The 26,406-nt window shown below is 41.9% G+C and overlaps 3 protein-coding genes across 3 annotated transcripts in view; 2 read left to right on the top strand and 1 right to left on the bottom strand.

Annotated features, from left to right (window-relative positions):
* Positions 1 to 474: 474 nt before the first annotated feature.
* Positions 475 to 1,877, top strand: LOC127322024 (uncharacterized). Its single transcript, XM_051350970.2, has 3 exons — positions 475 to 989; positions 1,065 to 1,290; positions 1,365 to 1,877. Exons 1-3 carry the CDS (start codon positions 480 to 482, stop codon positions 1,805 to 1,807), a joined length of 1,179 nt encoding a protein of 392 aa, XP_051206930.2. The 5' UTR covers positions 475 to 479; the 3' UTR covers positions 1,808 to 1,877.
* A 4,674-nt stretch (positions 1,878 to 6,551) lies between these two features.
* LOC139835630 (uncharacterized) lies at positions 6,552 to 7,292 on the top strand. Its single transcript, XM_071825489.1, has one exon. It carries the CDS (start codon positions 6,552 to 6,554, stop codon positions 7,290 to 7,292), a length of 741 nt encoding a protein of 246 aa, XP_071681590.1.
* Positions 7,293 to 8,583: 1,291 nt separating this feature from the next.
* The window catches only part of LOC139835629 (uncharacterized), a 31,551-nt gene continuing 13,728 nt past the window's right edge, over positions 8,584 to 26,406 (bottom strand). Inside the window, exon 5 of the mRNA XM_071825488.1 lies at positions 8,584 to 8,589. Coding sequence (XP_071681589.1) covers positions 8,584 to 8,589 — 6 coding nt within the window. The remainder of the gene's footprint in view (positions 8,590 to 26,406) is intronic.

The following is a 26,406-nucleotide window of genomic DNA, read 5'->3' as shown; positions in this document are numbered from 1 at the left end:
AGCGGCGGGATCGAGCGGGAGCAGGCGGGATCGACGAGCAGGCGCGGCGGGGACTCGGACGGGGCAGAGGCACCCAGGCCGGCGGCGCCGCCACCACTCGCACCCACGCCGGCGCCGCGACCGTCTCCCACGCACGCAGCGGCGGGATCGAGCGGGAGCAGGCGGGAGCAGGCGGGATCGACTCGTAGGTGAGCAACTCGATTTGATCCTATATGTGACCCGATTTAATTTTCTGTCCCTTGATTCAAAAAAATCAAATGAGTGCTGTGAAATACATGAAATTTGTGCACAATATGTGCTGATCTATGATGCTGCTCGAATTTATGATATGAAATACATGAAATTGATGAAAAGTTGCTATGCACTGTATGAAATTTCTTGGAAATATACATGCATCATCTTTATTAACAGTGTATAAATAGTTTGTATGCATGTATATTCTTTATTAGCACTGTATGAATTGTTTGTATGCATTGTAGATGGGCAAAAGCATGGATAAAAGGAAAAGGCTGATTAGGGGAGCTGCTGTTTTTGTTGTTTGGGCTGCGATTGTTGTAGCTGTTCGGGTCTTAAAAAGAAAGAGAAGACCACGTATTTCCTATGGGCCAATGCATGAAAGAGATCGGATGAGAATTGACTATCTCACTAGTAAAATATGGCACTCAGATGTGACTTGTATAAACATGTTGCGGTTTAACAGAGCTTCTTTCTTTAGGCTGTGTGAGATAATGAGAGAACGCCAGTTGCTAGAAAATACTGTCCATTTATGTGTGGAACAGCAAGTGGCAATGTTCTTGCATACAATTGGACATAATGTTCGAAATAGAGTTGTTTCAACAAATTTTGGTAGATCGTTCAGCACAACTAGCATATATTTTAGGCAAGTCCTTCATGCCATTGGTGAGCTGCGTAATGAATATATCAGGCCACCTTCATCGGAGACCCCAGAAAAGATAGCAGGAAACCCTCGGTTTGACCCATATTTTAAGGTATATACCAAAACCATTACTTACCTACGTAGGATTGTATTCACCCATAGTATTGACATTTCTTCCACTATATAGGATTGTATTGGAGCTATTGATGGTACACATGTGCGAGCATATGTTGTTAAAGATGTGGAAGATTCATTTCGTGGTAGGAAGCCTTTTCCTACTCAAAATGTGATGGCAGCGGTAGATTTTGACCTCCGGTTCACATATGTGTTGGCTGGGTGGGAGGGGACAGCCCATGATGCAAACGTTTTAGCTGATGCATTAGGGCGTGAGAGAGGCCTGCAAGTACCCGAAGGTAACAAATTGACTTACATATGATTGTCCCTATATTGTCCAAAAAATTGTCACCAACTTGTGTCTTTTTTATAGGAAAATATTACCTAGTTGATGCCGGATATGGAGCCAAGCCTGGCTTCATCCCACCGTTCTGTAATGTGAGATACCATTTGAACGAGTGGGGCAACAATCCCGTCCAAAATGCGGAAGAACTTTTCAACCTTAGGCACTCATCTCTACGTATAGCTGTAGAGCGAGCTTTTGGATCCCTCAAGAGAAGATTCAAGATTTTAGATGATGCCAAACCGTTCTTTCCCTTTCCGGTACAAGTTGACATTGTTGTAGCTTGTTGTGTTCTTCACAATTATGCACTATCCCAAGGAATTGATGAATTCATCTTACCGGAGGTAACTTGGACCGCCCAACCAATCCGGTCACAAACTCAGCAAGCAAGAGACCATAGAGCCACAGTTGACCGTAGGCAACAAATTGCTACCCAAATGTGGGCGGATAGGCAGATCATGTATGGTCATTGAGTGCATCAAAACCATGTATTTGAAGTGTTATTTATGTATGCATTCGTTGTATTGAAACCATGGTCCATTTTATGTATTGAAACCATGTATTTGTGAAGTTCTACATCATATTTATGCTCCTATTTCATTGCTGGACAGTATGGTCCATTTTGTGTATTGAAACCATGTATTTGTGAAGTTCTACATCATATTTATGCTCCTATTTCATTGCTGGACAGTATGGTCCATTTTGTGTATTGAAATCATGTATTTGTGAAGTTTTACATCATATTTATGCCCTTATTTCATTGCTGGACAGTATGGTCCATTTTGTGTATTGAAATCATGTATTTGTGAAGTTTTACATCATATTTATGCTCCTATTTCATTGCTGGACAGTATGGTTCATTTTGCATAGTGAAACCATGTATTTGTGAAGTTTTACATCATATTTATGCTCACATTTCATTGCTGGACAGAAATGGACAATTTTGAAAGCACCGATGCAAGTGGGAGCAACACGCAGGGTGCAACTGTGAGCATCACGCAGGGTACAAGTGCAAGCAACACGCAGACTGCAACTGGGAGCAAGGCCAAGTCACTGGTATGCTGGACCAATTCTATGTCCACCATGATGCTTGGCTTTTTGGCTGACCTTGTGGCTAGTGGTAAAAGAACATCAAGTGGAATGCGTTGGATGAACTGAAAGGATTTAATGATGAGCACATGGCTCATTATTATGCTCATCTTGTTGAGAGGCCCAAGATTGCAAAAGCATTCATGACTCTTAGCAAGCAAAACAAGTTGGTCTGGGTGACCAGGTTCATGGAGAAGGAATTTGGAGTGGTCTATAATCTGAATTGAAGTGATGGTATGAACTTCAATTACCTTTAGGCTATGTTTCGTACCTATTATGATATATGGACTGTAATGATGTAATGCCCGTAGGCAACTATGCTTTTGGATAACTACTACGCCATGAACTAGACATGGCTGAAATCTGTGACACGAACTAGTATGTCATTCTTTTGGATGAATGTTGGGCTATTTGGACTACTTTGCAATGATATTGGACTAGTTGGATGACTATATGTTATTTGATTTGAAATCTGCGTTGTGTTGTTCGAATATACTTGTTTTCACTGTGAATATATAATTGTTGCTGTTTATTATTGAAAATATAGGTGAAGTGCTGTCAAAATTGCGATTAATATTGTGATACTAAAAATTGCACACAGCTGTGGTAAGCTCACCAATCCTGTTAAAAAGGTGACCACATGCCACTTCTAGCCATTCCATTCTCGCCCCATTCCAAAATCGAACACATGGATGGAATGGTTCCATGACAATTTTTTGTCGAAACCGAACACAAGGATGGAATGGTTCCATGACACTAGAATGGAATGGTTCCATTCCATTCTCTCCCATTCTACAACCGAACACATCCTTAGATAAAAGCAAAGGAGAGCTTCAATACTGTAAATGTTGATTCAAGCTTTCATGCAGAGCAGAGGAGAGGAGTGATGGTATGATCATCCGTGATGATAAAGGTAATTTCCTGGCTACTAGTAACAATAGTATAGGTTTTGTAACTGATGAAGCGACAAATGAAGCCCTAGCGGTCAGATATGGGCTTTATTTGGCAAATCTGTTAGGATGCGACAAGCTGACTATTCAGTCTGTTTCTCTTGAAGTCATAAATATGCCAAAAAAAAAGTGGATACACGGCAACCGCTTCGGCACCTATTGTTCAAGACAGTTGTATCCAAGCGACTTCATTTTCAAGAGTAGAGTCTATTCATGTGTCTAGTAATGCAAATTCAGTTGCTCATAATTTAGATAAAGGGTGTGAAGCTCAACCAAGCGTGTGGTTTGAGGAGCCTCCTAATTTTAACTTATCCTTGTTGTAGATGATGTAAGTGTGATTTAATCAATAAAGATCACAACAAAGTTCCTTTTTTCCACTAAAAAAAGATGATGGTATGATTACGGGTGTTGGTGCATCTCAATAAAAGATGTTTATACAACATAGTTTTCCATGTACTTCAGAACGTAAAAACTTAAATGTACTTAAATGTTCATGTATATGAAAACAAATGTTCATACATATGAACATGAAGTGTTTATGCATTTCAAAAAAAATGAAAAAGAAAATATGGAATATGGAATATTTAAAGAAAAAAGAGAAAAAGGTGGGAAAAAAAGAAAAAAAATGAATAATAAAAACAAAATAAAGAACGGCAAAAGAAACATTGGTTCTTGTTGGGCTGACCATACATAGGAGAATTGTGTGCCGCAACACCCTATTGCAGATGAGTAGCGGCAGCAAGTAGCCAGAGAGCAACATGTAGTCACATGAATATAAGCAGCGCGTGGAATATTTCTAGAGTGAGATATCATGGACAGCGTCGCGGCGTCATCTAATTGCACGAAGCCCGTCAGGCACCTTATGTGGTTGACGTCCCGTATAACCTGCCTAAGTGGCATGTGGTGGAAGCGGCTATTGCGCATCAACCAGCGGATGAGCCACTTACATCGTGAGGATCAACCCAATCCATCTTATCCTATATGTAACTAAGAAAACCATCCCCACTGAAAAGTGTTTCTCTTAACATGTAAGCTATACACCTCAGCAACCCTCTAATTGCTCCATGTCATTTCTTCTTGAGCTATAGCATCAGTAAACCACGTCATTAATTAGCTAGAAAAATCAACATAAATGAGACATGGCCGGCCGATTCACATGAACATTTGGTTCTCCACCAAATTATTCTATTGGTGAAGGCAGCCCCAACTAGCTTTAATAACAAACAAATTATTTCTAGGTAACGGCAACCCCCACTAGCTAAGGCCTTTACCAATGCGTCGGTTCTAAACGACGTATTTTGATAAGAAACACTTGTCTCAGTTTAGACCTATATCCCTTTGTAATGTCGTCTATAAGATCATATCTAAGATGCTTGCAGCCAGATTAAAACTGATACTCCCAGAGATTATATCACCAACACAAAGTGCTTTCGTCCCTGGAAGGCTTATTACTGATAATGTCTTGGTGGCTTACGAATGTGTTCATAAAATCAAGAATAAGAGGAAAGGGAAATCTGGTCTATGTGCGGTGAAATTGGATATGCATAAGGCATATGATAGAGTGGAATGGAATTTTCTGAGGAGAATGATGTTGAAACTTGGTTTTCATTACCAATGGGTTGAGCTGGTTATGGCATGTGTTACTTCGGTCACTTACTCTGTCAGGTTTAATTCCCAAATGACAGATGGTTTTATTCCCACCAGAGGTATTCGACAAGGGGATCCTCTTTCCCCTTATTTGTTTCTTATTTGTGCAGAAGGTTTATCTAGTTGTTTGTTGCATGCCGAGGAGATTGGTAGCATTGAAGGGGTCAAGGTGTGCAGAAATGCACCATCAGTTTCACACCTACTATTCGCTGATGATTCTTTGATTCTCTTGAAGGCAGATTTGAACAATGCAATCTCATTGCAACAAGTACTTGATACTTATTGTGCAAATTCGGGACAATTGGTTAGTGTGGCTAAATCCAGTATTTTCTTCAGCCCAAATACTCACATTGACACAAAAGTGGAAATTTGCAACACGCTGAATATAAATACAGAGGCTCTCTCAGATAAATACTTGGGTCTCCCCGCCCTTGTAGGTGCTGATAGGAGTGACTGCTTTATGCATTTTGTGGAAAGGGTTATGCTGAGAATTAAGGGATGGAAAGAAAAATTCTTATCTATGGGAGGCAAGGAAATTTTGTTGAAAGCGGTGGCGCAATCTATTCCAGTGTATGCAATGTCAGTATTTCTTCTCCCGAAGAATGTGTGCAAAAAAATCACGGATGTGATCTCACAATTCTGGTGGGGTGATGACGATCAAGGGAGGAAAATGCATTGGTACGCGTGGTGGAAGCTATGTTTCCCGAAAAAGGAGGGAGGTATGGGGTTCCGTGACCTCCACTCTTTTAACCTTGCTATGCTAGCAAAACAGGTATGGAGACTTATTGATGAACCGAATTCTTTATGTGCACAAGTCCTTCGGGCAAAATATTACCCCTCGGGAGATATCTTAAAAGCTGGTCCTAAGGCTGGCTCGTCTTTCACTTGGCAAAGTATAGTGGCGGGAATACAAACTTTTAAAAGAGGCTGCATATGGAGAGTTGGGGATGGTGAGTCCATCAGCATTTGGACGGATCCATGGTTACACAGCAGCCCAAACCGTAAGGTTATGACACCTAGAGGAGAATGCATACTCACGAAGGTTTCAGAACTAATTGATCCGACCACAGGCAATTGGGACCAACAGCTTATTCACAACATTTTTCATCCAATTGATGTTAATCGTATACTGCAAATTCCGTTGAATTATAATGCGTTTGATGACTTCCTTGCTTGGCATGGCACAAGATCTGGAGTCTTTTCAGTTAAGTCTGCATATCACGTTGAGTGGAAGCATCAATTCAATGGTGTCACGTGTAGATCGCTTATCACTGGTACGTCACTAAATAACCCTATATGGAAGATCCTATGGAAGCTTCAGGTTCCTGCTAAAGTAAAAATCTACTGCTGGCGCATTATGCATGGAATCATACCTATGAAAGCGATTTTATTTAATCGGCATATTGGTACAAGTGACCGATGCCCCCTGTGTAATAATGCATCAGAAGATATTCTTCATTTGATTTTTAAGTGTGATCTTGCTGCCAATATATGGTCGGAATTGGGAATTGCAGACTATATTCATGAAGCAATGGAGGATGGCCGTTCAGGGTCCCAAGTTCTTGAAGCCCTCCTCAAGACAGATTCAAGTTTGCTCCCAGGTTATAGTTCTATTAAAGTACATGAGGTGATTGCAATTTCTGCATGGTACATCTGGTGGTTGCGAAGGAAAATTTCTCACGGAGAACAGATACCCCCCATCCATAAATGTGTTATTTCCATCCGAGCTATAGCTTCAAATTCAGAAAGGTCTAGTCGTCCAATTTCTGAGATGAAAAAGGTATGGATGAAACCAAGTGCAAATTTTGTAAAGTTAAATGTGGATGCAGCCTTCTCTTTGGAAGACCAAGTTGGGGCTTCAGGAGCAATCATACGGGATTCACACGGAGGTTTTCTTGCGGCAAACTCAATTTTTATACCGCATGTTACATCCGCAGCTATGGCAGAGGCGCTAGCTATGCGTAATGGGCTTTTGCTTGCTAATACTAGGGGGTTCAGCGCTGTTGAAGCAGAATCAGATTCAAGTGAAGTTATACAATACTGCTCAGGAAATGAAAGATTTTGGAATGAGGCAACGGCTATATACGCGGACATAGTCACACAGGCAGGGTATATTGGAAATGTCGAGTTCAAGAAGTGTGGGAGGGATATGAACAAAGTTGCACATGAAATTGCTAGGGAGTGTTTCTCTACTCGTTTATCTTGTATTTGGGTCGATGAGCCCCCTAGTTTTTTAGCTCAAACCCTCCTAGATGATGTAACAATTGTGTGATTTTTTGCAGCAGCAAGTTTCAGACGCACTCTTTTCCTTACCAGGGTACCTAAGGGGACTGGAAGGTTTTTAATGAGGCGGCTTGCTAGCTTAATATATTGTGTTTTTACCTCAAAAAAAAAAAAAGATATGCATGTCCGAGTCCACTGTTTCTACATGTTGGATCTATGTTGGATCGATTTGTGGCAAAGTTATACTACGGTGTAGTTTGTGGCCTAATCAGAGCATGCCCGCACCCTCCAAGAGCTTTAATCGAGGGAGGCAGGACCAGCCTGGTGCACGGAATGTGTTTTGAATTAATTTCGTCTCAGGTGAAACGCCAAGAGCCGGTTCTCCGCTAGCATACACAACATCCTCTCTCTTCAACAAATAAGACGCCACGTCAGAATTTTGCCTATCATTTCATGTCTGGAGACGCGCATTGGAATAGGGCTAATAGCCTAAAAGAGGTAGTGGTGTTTATCGCAGACTATCCACTCATATTGATTATGCACTCTAGCTACACTCCATTTTATTTTATCTTATCGCTTCTTCTAACTTTCACATTGTGCATCTGTCTCTTATTAATAGTAAGGTTGTTCATAGTGGGGAGTAACTTAGAGTAGCAACATATAACATGTTACTAGTCTAAGTTACTACCTTCATAGTGGGTAGTAACTTATACGTGGTTTCTTGCATTATATCATTTGTTATGTTATAGACTCATCTGATATTGGGTTGTGTGATGTTATATTAACATAGCTAGTTACCACCCCATTCTATTTCTTCATTTCTTGTCATGCCACGTCACTAAAATGTGTGTTGAAATGTGTAATGTTACTATCTATGTTACTCTTACTATGAGTAGTCTAAATCTCCCGATCTTCCCGAAGGACCTGGAGAATAACTACATTGTCTATATATACAGAATCAATCGAAAGAGACACAAATGTAGAGGAGGATCCAACAAGGATGGGACTTCACAAATGTTGTTCGTTTGACGAAATGGAGCCGACGGAGGCCCATACGGCCGTATGGTACGGGCTGGGTCTGCCTATACCGATGGTTTCTATTTCCTCTGATGTTTTCGTATTTTGTTCGCTATTTCTTCATACGGACTCCGATTTGGGTGTTCTTTAGCTCGTTAAACTAGTATAAATGAGGGCTACAACACCATGGACTTATATCTTAAATATAAGATGTTGGAAAAATATCACTTTTTCCACATCTCATATGGCTAAGTTTGGTGCTTGTAACTCTCCCATATTATATCATCTTGGTCCCTTTGCCTTCATTTATTCATGATTGTCCATTACACCTACACACATTTCAAAGACAATGGGAAAAAAATCCTTCTAAAAGTACTAAATGCGCAAAGCTCATATGAAAGTGAACAAAAACTCGTAAGTAAGCAAAATAGGCATGGATGTAGCTAGATGGAGCGTAAAATGAGTGACAATATGAGTAATTGTATGCTTAAAAACCTCAGTAGAAAATGTAAAATTTCGAGCTATCAGCCATTCACGTGCACACAATATAATGATGTCCAAAACTTGTCTAGGTAACTAATATTTCCATAACCTCCGCTCTCCCAGGTCTACACGTCGTGTTATTTATCCACATATTACCGGGGTACATAATGGAATGACTCGGCTCAACTCTTTGAAGATGACATTAGCCCATGCAGCATGTGATCTTTCCATTTCATATTTTCAATTTGTAGGTATTGAACTTGGTTTGCCATCATCTTTTTTCCTCTTAATGTCATATCACACTCTTCCACCCATCTTCTACCAAGAATCAGTGCCCTTATTCCTTGATCGTCATCGGTATAATTTTTTTAGTGTTTCTATGTCACTACACATACGTTGTTAACCCGACGCTCCATCAAATTTCATTTTTATTTGCAGCATCTATTTCCGCAACAACGAGGAATCATCTAATATAACAAAAAAGATGTCCAAGATATGAAATTACCTACATACCACCTAATAACTACTCGATTTATCCCTCTTTTGGTAGCATCTGTTTAGAAATAGTAGACGTGTAGTAAACATAAACAAGAGAATTTTTTTGTTGGACATAGTTATTTTTTGGCCTTTGCCCAAAGACATCATTCAATTGTTGTTTTGCTCAGTATCATTACAGTTTTATCTACCATTTACGAAAACACACTTTGAGACGGAAATGGAAATTCCATCTAGGATTACCCTCATCTTCTACCATCCTTTGGTGTGCTAGACAGCAAATGAGCTTTTGCCAAATAAAAAATCAATTTTTTGGTGAGAATTTAACGAGCGGGGAAGAAGCAACAACACCATAGATACAGGGGCCACTAGCATCTGATGGAGCTTTACAACACCAGCAAAAAACTCCTGAAACGTAGAGACTCCAAGTGCAGAGTGTGTAGTTCAAGAAGCAAATTTTCCTCACAAGGGTGAGAGTTATATTGAACTCTCAGGGAACTGCGCGAAGAGGTATCTGTCCCTCTCTTCTTCTAGCAATCTTGCAAAGTAAAATAAAGCCTTGTGTCCCCAACTCCACCGTGTGGTTCTCAAGCACAAGATTTCTCGTAAGTAAATAAAACACAAGTAGTAATAAAACAAGTAAACTAGATAAAATAAAGTAATTTGGTTGATTGTTTTTGGAGTTTTGGGTGCAAATAACAAAAATAAATATTTTTGTATTTTCGGATTAAAATAGTGCAACAAATAGAAAGTAAGATAAAAGCAATATAAATGTGTTTCTTACTTTCTTATGATAAAAATTGAATCGGGGTTCATGGGTTCACTTGACTACTCTCTCTTTTAAGTTGTAGTGGGCAATAACAATTCATCAATTAGATATGAAGATGCAGAATAATAACATTTGAAAGATACGCATTCATATGGATATCACGTCCTAACATAGAGATAATGTAACACATCTCTCTTACAATCCACAAGAAAGGGAAAACTTCATGCAATCTTGTATTAAGAATTAACAAAGTGATGGCGGCTTGACACCGTTGGGGAACCCCAAGAGGAAGGTGTGATGAGCACAGCAGCAAGTTTTCCCTCAGTAAAAAAACAAAGGTTTAATCGACCAGTAGGAGAAAGGCGTGACTTCTGAAGGTGTTGCTAGCTGACTATTGGCAGGACGCACTACCGGCGTCTGTAGGATAACGTTGCATAGAAAACAAAAATTTTCCTACGGCGAACACGCAATCCAAGCCAAGATGCAATCTAGAAGACGGTAGCAACGAGGGGGTATCGAGTCTCACCCTTGAAGAGATTCCAAAGCCTACAAGATGAGGCTCTTGTTGCTGCGGTAGACGATCACTTGCCGCTTGCAAAAGCGCGTAGAAGATCTTGATCACGATCGGTTCCGGCGCCACGAACGGGCAGCACCTCCGTACTCGGTCACACGTTCGGTTGTTGATGAAGACGACGTCCACCTCCCCGTTCCAGCGGGCAGCGGAAGTAGTAGCTCCTCTTGAATCCGACAGCACGACGGCGTGGTGTCGGTGGCGGTGTAGAAGTCCAGCGGAGCTTCGCTAAGCTACGCGGGCAATATGAAGTGGAGGAGCAAAGCTAGGGTTTGGGAGGGGGTGGCCGGCCACTCAAGGGGGGCGGCCAAGCTATGGTCTTGGGGGTGGCCGGCCCCCTCCCTTGGCCCCTCATTATATAGGTGGATCCCAAGTGTTGGTGTCCAAGTCTTCGAATAAGACCCGAAACCAAAACCTTCCATAGGAGGGGGAAACCTAGCCCAACTAGGACTCCCACCCAAAGGTGGGATTCCCACCTCCCATGTGGGGGGTGGCCGGCCCCCTATGGTGGAGTCCACTTGGGACTCCACCCCATCTAGGGCTGGCCGGCCATGGAGGTGGAGTCCCTTGTGGACTCCACCTTCCTTGGTGGTTTCTTCCGGACTTTTCTAGAACCTTCTAGAACCTTCCATAGAACCTTCCGCGACATTTTATTTCACATAAAATGACATCCTATATATGAATCTTATTCTCCTGACCATTCCGGAACTCCTCGTGATGTCCGGGATCTCATCCGGGACTCCGAACAAATATTCGAACTCCATTCCATAATTCAAGTGCTACCATTTCAACATCCAACTTTAAGTGTGTCACCCTACGGTTCGAGAACTATGCGGACATGGTTGAGTACTCACTCCGACCAATAACCAACAAATGGGATCTGGAGATCCATAATGGCTCCCACATATTCAACGATGACTTTAGTGATCGAATGAACCATACACATATATTACCAATTCCCTTTGTCTCGCGATATTTTACTTGTCCGAGGTTTGATCTTCGGTATCACTCTATACCTTGTTCAACCTCGTCTCCTGACAAGTACTCTTTACTCGTACCGTGGTATGTGGTCTCTTATGAACTCATTCATATGCTTGCAAGACATTAGACGACATTCCACCGAGAGGGCCCAGAGTATATCTATCCGTCATCGGGATGGACAAATCCCACTGTTGATCCATATGCCTCAACTCATACTTTCCAGATACTTAATCCCACCTTTATAGCCACCCATTTACGCAGTGGTGTTTGGTGTAATCAAAGTACCTTTCCGGTATAAGTGATTTACATGATCTCATGGTCATAAGGACTAGGTAACTATGTATCGAAAGCTTATAGCAAATAACTTAATGACGAGATCTTATGCTACGCTTAATTGGGTGTGTCCATTATATCATTCACACAATGACATAACCTTGTTATTAATAACATCCAATGTTCATGATTATGAAACTAATCATCCATTAATCAACAAGCTAGTTTAAGAGGCATACTAGGGACTTCTTGTTTGTCTACATATCACACATGTACTAATGTTTCGGTTAATACAATTCTAGCATGATATATAAACATTTATCATAAACATAAAGATATAAATAATAACCACTTTATTATTGCCTCTAGGGCATATCTCCTTCAGCCTCCCACTTGCACTAGAGTCAATAATCTAGATTACATTGTAATATACCTAACACCCATGGCATTCTGGTGTTGGTCATGCTTTGCCCTAGGGAGAGCTTTAGTCAACGGATCTGCTACATTCAGATCAGTGTGTACTTTGCAAATCTTTACTTCTCCATCTTTGATGTACTCGCGAATCGAGTGGTAACGCAGCTTGATATGCTTCACACTCTTCTATCACCTTGGCTCTTGTGCATTGGCGATGGCACCCATGTTATCACAAATGATTAATGGGTCCAATGCACTAGGAACCACACCGAGCTCTACAATGAACCTCTTCATCCATACCGCTTCGATGAAGCCTCCGAAGCCGCTATGTACTCGATTCTCGTTGAAGACTTCGCCACCGTGCAATCGCTTCGAGCTTGCCCACCATCGCAGCACCATTCAATATAAACACGTACCTGCATTGTGACTTAGAGTCATCAGGATCAGTGTTCCAACTTGCATCGGTGTAACCGTTTACAACGAGCTCTTGGTCACCTCCATAACAAAGAAACATATCCTTAGTTCTTTTCAAGTACTTTAGGATATTCTTGACCGCTGTCCAGTGTTCCATTCCTGGATCACTTTGATATCTGCTAGTCAAACTAACAGCATGTACTATATCCGGTCTAGTACATAGCATGGCATACATGATAGATCCCATCGCCGAGGCATAGGGGATGTTACACATCCTTTCTCTTTCTTCTCGTCGTAGCCGGTCCTTGAGTTTTACTCAATACCTTGCCTGGTAACATTGGTAAGAACCCTTTCTTACTTTCGTCCATTCTAAACTTCTTTAGAATCTTGTCCAGATATGTACTCTGTGATAGCCCTATTAGGCGTCTTGATCTATCTCTATAAATCTTGATGCCTAATATATATGATGCTTCACCAAGGTCTTTCATTGAAAAACTATTATTCAAATAACCCTTAACACTGCTTAATAGTTCTATATCATTCCCGATCAATAATATGTCATCTACATATAATATCAGGAATGCTACAGAGCTCCCACTCACTTTCTTGTAAATACAGGCCTCTCCATGACACTGTATAAACCCGAAGTCTTTGATCACCTTATCAAAGCGTCGGTTCCAACTTCTTGATGCTTGCTTCAGTCCATAAATTGAACGCTGAAGTTTGCATACTTTGTCAGCATTTTTAGGATCGACAAAACCTTTGGGTTGTACCATATACAACTCTTCCTCAATGTCTCCATTAAGGAACGCCGTTTTGACATCCATCTCGCCAAATCTCATAATCGAAAAATGCAGCTATTGCTAACAAAATCCTCACAGATTTTAGCTTCGCTACAGGTGAGAAAGTCTCATCGTAGTCAACTCCTTGAATTTGTCGGAAACCCTTTGCGACAAGTCGAGCTTTATAGACAGTAATATTACCATCAGCATCTGTTTTTCTCTTGAAGATCCATTTATTCTCGACAGCCTTTCGGCTATCGTAAGTCTACCAAAGTCCATACTTTGTTATCATACATGGATCCCATTTCGGATTTCATGGCTTCTTGCCATTTGTTGGAATCGGGCTCATCATCGCTTCTTCATACGTCGCAGTGGTCCTCATCATTGTTATCTACAATCATGACATTTAGACAAGGATCATACCAATCAGGAGTGGCACGTTCCCTTGTCGATCTGCGAGGTTCGTAGTTTCCTCGCTCAAGTTTCATGATCATTATCATTAGCTTCCTCTTGTTGCCGGTGTAGGCGTACAGTGCACAACTTCCCAGATCGCGCTACTCGATCAACGAGTATAGATTCATCAATCTCATCGAGTTCTACTTTTCTTCCAAATCACTTCTTTAGTGAGAAATTCTTTCTCAAGAAAGGTTCCGTTCTTAGCAACAAAGATTTTGCCTTCGGATTTGTGATAGAAAGTGTACCCTATAGTTTCCTTAGGGTATCCTATGAAGACGCATTTCTCCGCTTTGGGTTCTAGCTTGTCCGGTTGTAACTTCTTTACATAGGCTTCGCAACCCCAAACTTTCAGAACGACAGCTTAGGTTTCTTATTAAACCATAATTCATACGGTGTCGTTTCTACGGATTTTGATGGTGCTCTATTTAAAGTGAATGCGGCTGTCTCTAATGCATAACTCCAAAATGATAACGGCAAATCTGTAAGAGACATCATACTACGAACCATATCTAAGAGAGTTCGATTACGACGTTCGGACACACCGTTTCGTTGAGGTGTTCCCGGCGGTGTCAATTGTGAAAGTATTCCGCATTTCTTTAAATGCATGCCAAACTCATAACTCAGATATTCACCTCCACGATCAGATCGTAGAAATTTGATCTTCTTGTTACGTTGATTTTCTACTTCACTTTGAAATTCCTTAAACTTCTCGAAAGTTTCGGATTTATGTTTCATGAAATAGATATACCCATATCTACTCAGATCATCTGTGAAGGTTAGAACATAACGATAACCACCGCGATGCTACGCTCATTGGTCCACATACATCCGTATGTATGATTTCCAATAAGTCAAGAGCTCGCTCCATCATACCGTAAAATGGAGTCTTTGTCATTTTACCCATTAGACATGCTTCGCATCTATCAAGTGACTCAAAGTCAAGTGATTCAAGTAATCCATCAAGATGGAGTTTCTTCATGCGTTTCACTCCAATATGACCAAGACGACAATTACCACATATAAGTAGAATTATCATTAAGTTTAATTCGCTTAGCATCAATGTTATGTATATGCGTATCACTACTATCGAGATCTAATAGAAATAAGCCATTCTTTTGTGGTGCTCGACCATAAAAGATATTATTCATAAAAATAGAACAACCATTATTCTCAGACTTGAATGAATAACCGTCTTGCATTAAACAAGATCCAGATATAATGTTCATGCTCAACGCAGTACATAATAGCAATTATTTAGGCTTAAAACTAATCCCGAAGGTAGATGTAGAGGAAGTGTGCCGATCGCGATCACATTGACCTTGGATCCGCTTTCCAACGCCGCATCGCTACTTCATCTTTCAAATAGCTTGTCGTTTATTCTTTAGTTCCTGCTTTCGAGTTACAAATATGAGCAACCGAACCAAGATATCAAATACCCAGTGTACTAGAACGAGAACCGTTGAAATGAACATCTATAACATGTATATCAAATATACCTTCTTTCTTCTTCTTGACAAGGCCGCTCTTCAGATCAGCCGATACTTGGAGCAATTACGCTTCCAGTGTCCCTTCTCCTTGCGTAATAGCACTCAAGATCGTGCTTAGGGCCGTTCTTAGGTTTCATAGGAGGCGTGGCAGCTTTCTTGCCACCCTTCTTGAATTTTCCTTAGACTTGCCCTGTTTCTTGAAATCGGTGGTCTTGTTGACCATCAACACTTGATGCTCTTTCTTGATCTCAATCTCAGCAGCTATGAGCATGCCATCAAGTTCAGTACACTCCTTGTTCATGTTATGCAAATTGTAGTTCATCACAAACTTCTTGTAACTTGGTGGCAGTGATTGAAGGACACGAATAATCCCCAGTCCGTTAGGAATCACTAGTCCCAAGGCACTGAGTTTCTTCGCATGCCCGGTCATGGCGAGCAGGTGCTCACGAACGGCGCTGCCTTCTTCCAACATCCAGCTGAAGAAATGTTTCGATGCTTCATAGCATTCCATCGCCGCATGAGTCTCGAATATAGCTTTCAGCTCATTCATCAACTCATGAGGATCATGGTGCTCAAAACGTTTTTGAAGATCGGATTCCAGATCGCACAGGATGGCACACCGAACTTGAGAGTACCGAGTTTTCCGAGTCGCGTAAACAGCTTTTACTTCATCGGATTCATTTTCTGCAGGAGGGTCACCTAGCGGTGCATCAAGCACAAATTGCAGATTTCCGCGAGAGAGGAAGATCCTCACATGACGGAACCGGTCGGTGAAGTTGCTACCGTTGCTCTTAAGTTTCTCTTTCTCTAGGAACTGATTAAAATTGATTGGGGACGCCATCTCTACAACATATATTTGCAATAGTTTAGACTAAGTTTATGACAAATTGAGTTCAAATTTTAATTCAACATAATTAAAAACCTAAGTGAACTCCCACTCAAAACAATATCCCTCGCATTGTCTTAGTGATCACACGAACCAAATCCACCGCACCTAAACCCGATCATCACGAGAAAAGGTGTGATTTCAATGGCGAACACTCAAAGTGTTCATCATATCAACCATATGATTCATGCTCTACCTTTCGGTATCACGTGTTCCGAGACCATGTCTGTACATGCTAGGCTCGTCAAGGCCACCTTAGTATCCGCATGTGCAAAACTGTCTTGCACCCGTTATATGTACTTATTGAATCTATCACACCCGATCATCACGAGGTGCTTCGAAACGACAAGACTTGGCAACGGTGCTACTAAGGATGAACACTTTATTATCTTGATATTTTAGTGAGGGATCATCTTATAATGCTACCGTCGCGATCTAAGCAAAATAAGATGCATAAAAAGGATTAACATCACATGCGGTTCATATGTGATATGATATGGCCCTTTTGTTCTTGCGCCTTTGATCTTCATCTCCAAAGCACGGATATGATCTCCATCATCTTCGGGCATGATCTCCATCATCGTCGGCGTAGCGTCAAGGTCAATGGCGCCGTCTTCATGATTGTCCTCCATGTAGCAACTATTACAACTACTTTGAAATACTACTCAACATGAAATTTAAAGACAACCATAAGGCTCCTGCCGGTTGCCACAATACAATAATGATCATCTCATACATATTCATCATCACATTATGGCCATATCACATCACCAAACCCTGCAAAAACAAGTTAGACGTCTCTAATTTGGTTTGCATATTTTACGTGGTTTAGGGTTTTCGAGAGAGATCTAATCTACCTACGAACATGAACCACAACGTTGATACTAATGTTTTCAATAGAAGAGTAAATTGAATCTTTACTATAGTAGGAGAGACAGACACCCGCAAAGCCTCTTATGCAATACAAGTTGCATGTCGAACGAGGAACAAGTCTCATGAACGCGGTCATGTAAAGTTAGTCCGAGCCGCTTCATCCCACTATGCCATAAAGATGCAAAGTACTCAAACTAAAGATAACAAGAGCATCAACGCCCACAAACCATTGTGTTCTACTCGTGCAACCATCTATGCATAGACACGGCTCGATACCACCGTAGGATAACGTTGCATAGAAAACAAAAATTTTCCTACGGCGAACACGCAATCCAAGCCAAGATGCAATCTAGAAGACGGTAGCAACGAGGGGTATCGAGTCTCACCCTTGAAGAGATTCCAAAGCCTACAAGATGAGGCTCTTGTTGCTGCGGTAGACGATCACTTGCCGCTTGCAAAAGCGCGTAGAAGATCTTGATCACGATCGGTTCCGGCGCCACGAACGGGCAGCACCTCCGTACTCGGTCACACGTTCGGTTGTTGATGAAGACGACGTCCACCTCCCCGTTCCAGCGGGCAGCGGAAGTAGTAGCTCCTCTTGAATCCGACAAAGCACGACGGCGTGGTGTCGGTGGCGGTGTAGAAGTCCGGCGGAGCTTCGCTAAGCTACGCGGGCAATATGAAGTGGAGGAGCAAAGCTAGGGTTTGGGAGGGGTGGCCGGCCACTCAAGGGGGCGGCCAAGCTATGGTCTTGGGGGTGGCCGGCCCCCTCCCTTGGCCCCTCATTATATAGGTGGATCCCAAGTGTTGGTGTCCAAGTCTTCGAATAAGACCCGAAACCAAAACCTTCCATAGGAGGGGAAACCTAGCCCAACTAGGACTCCCACCCAAAGGTGGGATTCCCACCTCCCATGTGGGGTGGTCGGCCCCCTATGGTGGAGTCCACTTGGGACTCCACCCCATCTAGGGCTGGCCGGCCATGGAGGTGGAGTCCCTTGTGGACTCCACCTTCCTTGGTGGTTTCTTCCGGACTTTTCTAGAACCTTCTAGAACCTTCCATAGAACCTTCCGCGACATTTTATTTCACATAAAATGACATCCTATATATGAATCTTATTCTCCGGACCATTCCGGAACTCCTCGTGATGTCCGGGATCTCATCCGGGACTCCGAACAAATATTCGAACTCCATTCCATAATTCAAGTGCTACCATTTCAACATCCAACTTTAAGTGTGTCACCCTACGGTTCGAGAACTATGCGGACATGGTTGAGTACTCACTCCGACCAATAACCAACAGCGGGATCTGGAGATCCATAATGGCTCCCACATATTCAACGATGACTTTAGTGATCGAATGAACCATACACATATATTACCAATTCCCTTTGTCTCGCGATATTTTACTTGTCCGAGGTTTGATCTTCGGTATCACTCTATACCTTGTTCAACCTCGTCTCCTGACAAGTACTCTTTACTCGTACCGTGGTATGTGGTCTCTTATGAACTCATTCATATGCTTGCAAGACATTAGACGACATTCCACCGAGAGGGCCCAGAGTATATCTATCCGTCATCGGGATGGACAAATCCCACTGTTGATCCATATGCCTCAACTCATACTTTCCAGATACTTAATCCCACCTTTATAGCCACCCATTTACGCAGTGGTGTTTGGTGTAATCAAAGTACCTTTCCGGTATAAGTGATTTACATGATCTCATGGTCATAAGGACTAGGTAACTATGTATCGAAAGCTTATAGCAAATAACTTAATGACGAGATCTTATGCTACGCTTAATTGGGTGTGTCCATTATATCATTCACACAATGACATAACCTTGTTATTAATAACATCCAATGTTCATGATTATGAAACTAATCATCCATTAATCAACAAGCTAGTTTAAGAGGCATACTAGGGACTTCTTGTTTGTCTACATATCACACATGTACTAATGTTTCGGTTAATACAATTCTAGCATGATATATAAACATTTATCATAAACATAAAGATATAAATAATAACCACTTTATTATTGCCTCTAGGGCATATCTCCTTCAGCGTCAGCAACAACGTGGAAGCAACACACAACACAACCAAAATACTTTTCCCCAACTCAGAGTGAGGTTGTCAATCTCATCGGGTTTGCTGAACACAAAGGATTAAACGTATCGAGTGGAAAAAGATGTTTGTAGTAATTAAAAAGAACAATGCTTGCAGAAAACAAACATAACAGGATTGCAGTGGATGAATTTATCAGTGTAAAAGAAAGGACCGGGGTCCACAGTTCACTAGAGGTGTCTCTCCATAAAGATAAATAACATGCTGGGTGAACAAATTGCAGCTCGGCAATTGACAGAATAAAGATCATACATGATAAGATGATTACTATGATATTCGTTTGGGCATTACAACATAATACATAGATCGTAATCCAACTATGTCTATGACTAATAATCCACCTTCCGGTTATCGTCCGAACCCCTTCCAGTATTAAGTTGCAAGCAACAAATTATCGCATTAAGCAATGTGTGTAAGTAAACAATAGAATTACCCTCAGATAAAATATTGTTGTTTTCTCCCTAGTAGCAACAACACATCTACAATCTTAGAAGTTATATTCAGTCTTCCAGAAAACTAGAGGCATGAACCTACTATCGAGCATAAATACTTGATGGCGCGTGATGCACACGACCGTTGGGAACCCCAAGAGGAAGGTGTGATGCGCACAGCAGTAAATTTTCCCTCAGAAAGAAACCAAGGTTATCGAACCAGTAGGAGATGAAGGCCACATGAAGGTTGTTGGTGGAGCAGTGTAGTGCGGCGCAGCACCAGGGATTCCGGCGCCAACGTGGAACCTGCACAACACAATCACAATACTTTGCCCCAACTTAACAGTGAGGTTGTCAATCTCACCGGCTTGCTGTAAACAAAGGATTAAACGTATGGTGTGGAGAATGATGTTTGCTTGTAGAAAACAACAGAGATCAGAGATTGCAGTAGATTGTATTTCAGATGTAAAAGAATGGACCGGGGTCCACAGTTCACTAGTGGTGTCTCTCCAATAAGATAAATAGCATGTTGGGTGAACAAATTACAGTTGGGCAATTGACAAATAGAGATGCATATACATATCATGATGACTACTATGAGATTTACTTAGGGCATTACGACAAAGAACATAGACCGCTATCCAGCATGCATCTATGCCTAAAAAGTTCACCTTCGGGTTAGCATCTGCACCCCTTCCAGTATTAAGTTGCAAACAACAGACAATTGCATTAAGTACTGTGCGTAATGTAATCAACACAAATATCCTTAGACAAAGCATCGATGTTTTATCCCTAGTGGCAACAGCACATCCACAACCTTATAACTTTCTGTCACTGTCCCAGATTCAATGGAGGCATGAACCCACCATCGAGCATAAATACTCCCTCTTGGAGTTACAAGTATCAACTTGGCCAGAGCCTCTACTAGCAACGGAGAGCATACAAGAACATAAATAACACATATATGATAGATCAATTAATCAACTTGACATATTATTCCATATTCATCGGATCCCAACAAACACAACATGTAGCATTACAAATAGATGATCTTGATCATGATAGGCAGCTCACAAGATCTAAACATGATAGCACAAGAGGAGAAGACAACCATCTAGCTACTGCTATGGACCCATAGTCCAAGGATGAACTACTCACGCATCAATCCGGAGGCGGGCATGGTGATGTAGACCCCTCCGGTGATGATTCCCCTCTCCGGCAGGGTGCCGGAGGCGATCTCCTGAATCCCCCGAGATGGGATTGGTGGCGGCGGCGTCTCTGGAACTTTTCTCGTATCGTGGCTCTCGGTTATAGGGTTTTCGCGACGGAGAGAATATATAGGCGAAGGGGCAGAGTCGGGGGACGCTCGAGGGGCCCACCCCATAGGGCGGCGCGCCCAAGGGTGGGGCCGCGCCCCCCTAGGGTGTGGCCGCCTCGTCGCCCCTCTTCGTCTCCTCTTCGGACTTCTGGAAGGCTCCATGCAAAATAAGACCGTGGGCTTTTGTTTCGTCCAATTCCGAGAATATTTCCTGTGTAGGATTTCTGAAACCAAAAACAGCAGAAAACAGGAACTGGCGCTTCGGCATCTTGTTAATAGGTTAGTGCCGGAAAATGCATAAAAATGATGTAAAGTGTATATAAAACATGTGAGTATTATCATATAACTAGCATGGAACATAAGAAATTATAGATACGTTTGAGACGTATCAAGCATCCCCAAGCTTAGTTCCTACTCGCCCTCGAGTAGGTAAACGATAACAAGGATAATTTCTGAAGTGACATGCTACTATCATAATCTTGATCAATACTATTGTAAAGCATATGAGATGAATGAAGTGATTCGAAGCAATGGTAAAGATAATGACAAAACAACTGAATCATATAGCAAAGACTTTTCATGAATAGTACTTTCAAGACAAGCATCAATAAGTCTTGCATAAGAGTTAACTCATAAAGCAATAGATTCTTAATAGAAGGTTTTGCAGCAACACAAAGGATGATTTAAGTTTTAGCAATTGCTTTCAAATTGTAACATGTATATCTCATGGATAGTTGTCAACATAAAGCAATATAACAAGTGCAATAGGTAAACATGTAGGAATCAATGCACATAGTTGACACAAGTGTTTGCTTCTAAGATAGAAAGAAGTAGGTAAACTGACTCAACATAAAGTAAAAGAAAGGCCCTTCGCAGAGGGAAGCATGGATTACTCATGTGCTAGAGCTTTTTATTTTGAAAACATGGAAACAATTTTGTCAACGGTAGTAATAATTCATATGTGGTATGCATAAAACCTCTTATAAGTTGCAAGCCTCATGCATCGAATACCAATAGTGCCCGCACCTTGTCCTAATTAGCTCGGATTTCCATGGATTATCATTGCATTACATATGTTTCAACCAAGTGTCACAAAGGGGTACTGATGTCTACGCACGCTTCTATTCCTGTAGACATTGTTGGGCCTCCAAGAGCAGAGGTTTGTAGAACAGCAGCAAGTTTCCCTTAAGTGAATCACCCAAGGTTTATCGAACTCAGGGAGGTAGAGGTCAGAGATATCCCTCTCAAGCAACCCTGCAATTAAGATACAAGAAGTCTCTTGTGTCCCCAACACACCTAATACACTTGTCAGATGTATAGGTGCACTAGTTCGGCGAAGAGATAGTGAAATACAAGTAATATGGATGATTATAAGTAGTAATTGCAATCTGAAATAAAAATGGCAGCAAGCGAACATGTAGCAGAACTTGTTGGAAACGGTGTTTCAATGCTTAGAAACAAGGCCTAGGGATCCTACTTTCACTAGTGGACACTCTCAACATTGCAATCATAATTGAATATAAATAAGCACTTCATCATACTACTCTCCTGTTGAATAAAGAACTCAAATTCATTGGGCAAGTGTGCAAAAGCACACCTCAAAGGCGTATTCCCAAGTACTAATAAACACCCCACACTGTCACCGTGAGCATTCATAGGAGGTACTAACACACCACAATTCATAAGGGAGTTACACACGGCGCACACACTGTCACCATTACACCGAGGTCACAGTAACTCCAAAGTTCACATGATAAAACACTTGAATAGCATATGACATCTAGATTGCAAAGCCTACGATCACATAGATGAACAAATAAGTGCTACTCTCAAACACTCTCTTGTTGGATAACAAACACCATTCATTGTGTAGGGCTACAAGAGCTCCCTCAAGCCGGAGTAAACAAGCTCCACAACATCCGGAGTTCATATTAGAGTAACCTCTAGAGTGCATAATAGACCGTTGCAATTTAGACCGAGTACTAACATAGCATACACATTGTCAACAATAGCTATGAAAGGGGGAATAGATCGCATCAATACTATCATAGTAATAGTTAACTTCATAATCTACAAGATATTACAATCATAACCTACGCCAAGTACTACATGATGCACACACTATCAACATTACATCATGGAGGAGGAATAGACTACTTTAATAACATCACTAGAGTAGCACATAGATTAATAGTGATACAAAGCTCATGATCACATAAAGATCACACCATGGGAGAGAGAGATGAACCACATAGCTACCGGTAGAGCCCTCAGCCTCGGGGGAGAACTACTCCCTCCTCATCATGGGAGATAGCAACGGCGATGAAGATGGCGGTGGTGTCGATGGAGATGACTCCGGGGGCAATTCCCCGTCCCGGCGGCGTGCCGGAACAGAGACTTCTGTCCCCCGAAACGGAGTTTCGCGATGGCGGCGGCGTCCCTGGAGTCTTTCTGGAGTTTCGTCAATTGTTGTAGGGTTTTCACGTCACGAGAGATTGTATAGGCGAAGAGGCGGCGCAAGGGGGTGCCTGGGGGCCCGCCCCATAGGGCGGCGCGGCCAGGGGGCCACCCGCGCCGCCATATGGTGTGGGGGCCCTGGGCCTCTGATGCGTGTAGTTGACACGTCCGTTGGGAACCCCAAGAGGAAGGTGTGATGCGCACAGTAGCAAGTTTACCTCAGTAAGAAACCAAGGTTTAATCGAACCAGTAGGAGTCAAGAAGCCCGTTGAAGGTTGATGGCGGCGGGATGTAGTGCGGCGCAACACCAGGGATTCCGGCGCCAACGTGGAACCTGCACAACACAACCAAAGTACTTTGCCCCAACGTAACAGTGAGGTTGTCAATCTCACCGGCTTGCTGTGAACAAAGGATTAACCGTATTGTGTGGAAGATGATTGTTTGCGAAGAACAGTAAGGAACAAGTATTGTAGTAGATTGTATTTCAGATGTAAAAGAATGGACCGGGGTCCACAGTTCACTAGAGGTGTCTCTCCCATAAGATAAATAGCATGTTGGGTGAACAAATTACAGTCGGGCAATTGACAAATAGAGAGAGCATGACAATGCACATACATGATATGATAAGTATAGTGAGATTTAATTGGGCATTACGACAAAGTACATAGACCGCTATCCAGCATGCATCTATGCCTAAAAAGTCCACCTTCAGGTTATCATCCGAACCCCTTCCAGTATTAAGTTGCAAACAACAGACAATTGCATTAAGTATGGTGCGTAATGTAATCAATAACTACATCCTCGGACATAGCATCAATGTTTTATCCCTAGTGGCAACAGCACATCCACAACCTTAGAACTTTCGTCACCGTCCTGCATTTAATGGAGGCATGAACCCACTATCGAGCATAAATACTCCCTCTTGGAGTTAAGAGCAAAAACTTGGCGAGAGCCTCTACTAATAACGGAGAGCATGCAAGATCATAAACAACACATAGGTAATAGATTGATAATCAACATAACATAGTATTCTCTATCCATCGGATCTCGACAAACACAACATATAGCATTACAGATAGATGATCTTGATCATGTTGGGCAGCTCACAAGATCCAACAATGAAGCACATAAGGAGAAGACGACCATCTAGCTACTACTATGGACCCATAGTCCAGGGGTGAACTACTCACTCATCACTCCGGAGGCGATCATGGCGGTGAAGAGTCCTCCGGGAGATGATTCCCCTCTCCGGCAGGGTGCCGGAGGCGATCTCCTGAATCCCCCGAGATGGGATTGGCGGCGGTGGCGTCTCAGTAAGGTTTTCCGTATCGTGGCTCTCGGTACTGGGGGTTTCGCGACGGAGGCTTTAAGTAGGCGGAAGGGCAGGTCAAAGGGTGTCACGGGGGCCCACACAATAGGGCCGCGCGGGCCCTATGCTGGCCGCGCCGCCCTAGTGTGGCGGCGCCCCGTGGCCCCACTTCGTCTCCCCTCCGGTCTTCTGGAAGCTTCGTGTAAAAATAGGCCCCTGGGCGTTGATTTCGTCCAATTCCGAGAATATTTCCTTTGTAGGATTTCTGAAACCAAAAACAGCAGAAAACAACAACTGGCTCTTCGGCATCTCGTTAATAGGTTAGTGCTGGAAAATGCATAAATACGACATAAAGTATGCATAAAACATGTAGATATCATCAATAATGTGGCATGGAACATAAGAAATTATCGATACGTCGGAGACATATTAGCCTCCTCTCCGGCTCCCCTTCGGTGTTCTAGTCCGTCTCGGTGAAATAAGATGTTTGGCTTTTGTTTCATCGAATTCCGAGAATATTGCCCGAACAGCCTTTCTGGAACCAAAAACAGCAGAAAACAGGAACTGGCACCTCGGCATCTCGTTAATAGGTTAGTGCCGGAAAATGCATATAAATGATGTAAAGTGTGTATAAAACATGTAAGTATTGTCATAAAACTAGCATGGAACATAAGAAATTATAGATACGTTTGAGACGAATCAAGCATCCCCAAGCTTAGTTCCTACTCGCCCTCGAGTAGGTAAACGATAACAAGGATAATTTCTGAAGTGACATGCTACTATCATAATCTTGATCAATACTATTGTAAAGCATATGAGATGAATGAAGTGATTCGAAGCAATGGTAAAGACAATGACTAAACAACTGAATCATATAGCAAAGACTTTTCATGAATAGTACTTTCAAGACAAGCATCAATAAGACTTGCATAGGAGTTAACTCATAAAGCAATAAATTCTTAGTAGAAAGTTTTGAAGCAACACAAAGGAACATATAAGTTTCAGCAGTTGCTTTCAACTTCAACATGTATATCTCATGGATAATTGTCAACACAAAGTAATATGATGAGTGCAAATAAGCAAGTATGTAGGAATCAATGCACACAGTTGACACAAGTGTTTGCTTCTAAGATAGAAAGAAGTAGGTAAACTGATTCAACATAAAGTAAAATAAAGGCCCTTCGCAGAGGGAAGCATGGATTACTATTTTTGTGCTAGAGCTTTTATTTTGAAAACATAGAAACAATTTTGTCAACAGTAGTAATAATTCATATGTGTTATGCATAAGACATCCTATAAGTTGCAAGCCTCATGCATAGAATACCAATAGTGCTCGCACCTTGTCCTAATTAGCTTGGATTTACATGGATTATCATTGCATAACATATGTTTCAACCAAGTGTCACAAAGGGGTACCTCTATGCCGCATGTACAAAGGTCCAAGGAGATAGATCGCATTTGATTTCTCGTTTTTGATAGATCTCAACTAAGGACATCCATACCGGGACAACATAGAAAACAGATAATGGACTCCTCTTTAATGCATAAGTATTCAACAATAGATAATACACTACAAGAAAAGTTCTGATAGACAACGTCCCAAAATCGTCCGCTAAGGGGT

This window comes from Lolium perenne, chromosome 2 (assembly GCF_019359855.2).
Source record: "Lolium perenne isolate Kyuss_39 chromosome 2, Kyuss_2.0, whole genome shotgun sequence".
Classification (NCBI taxonomy): Eukaryota; Viridiplantae; Streptophyta; class Magnoliopsida; order Poales; family Poaceae; genus Lolium; species Lolium perenne.
The sequence above is the reverse complement of the archived record's forward strand: the minus strand, read 5'-3'. Positions and strand labels throughout refer to the sequence as shown.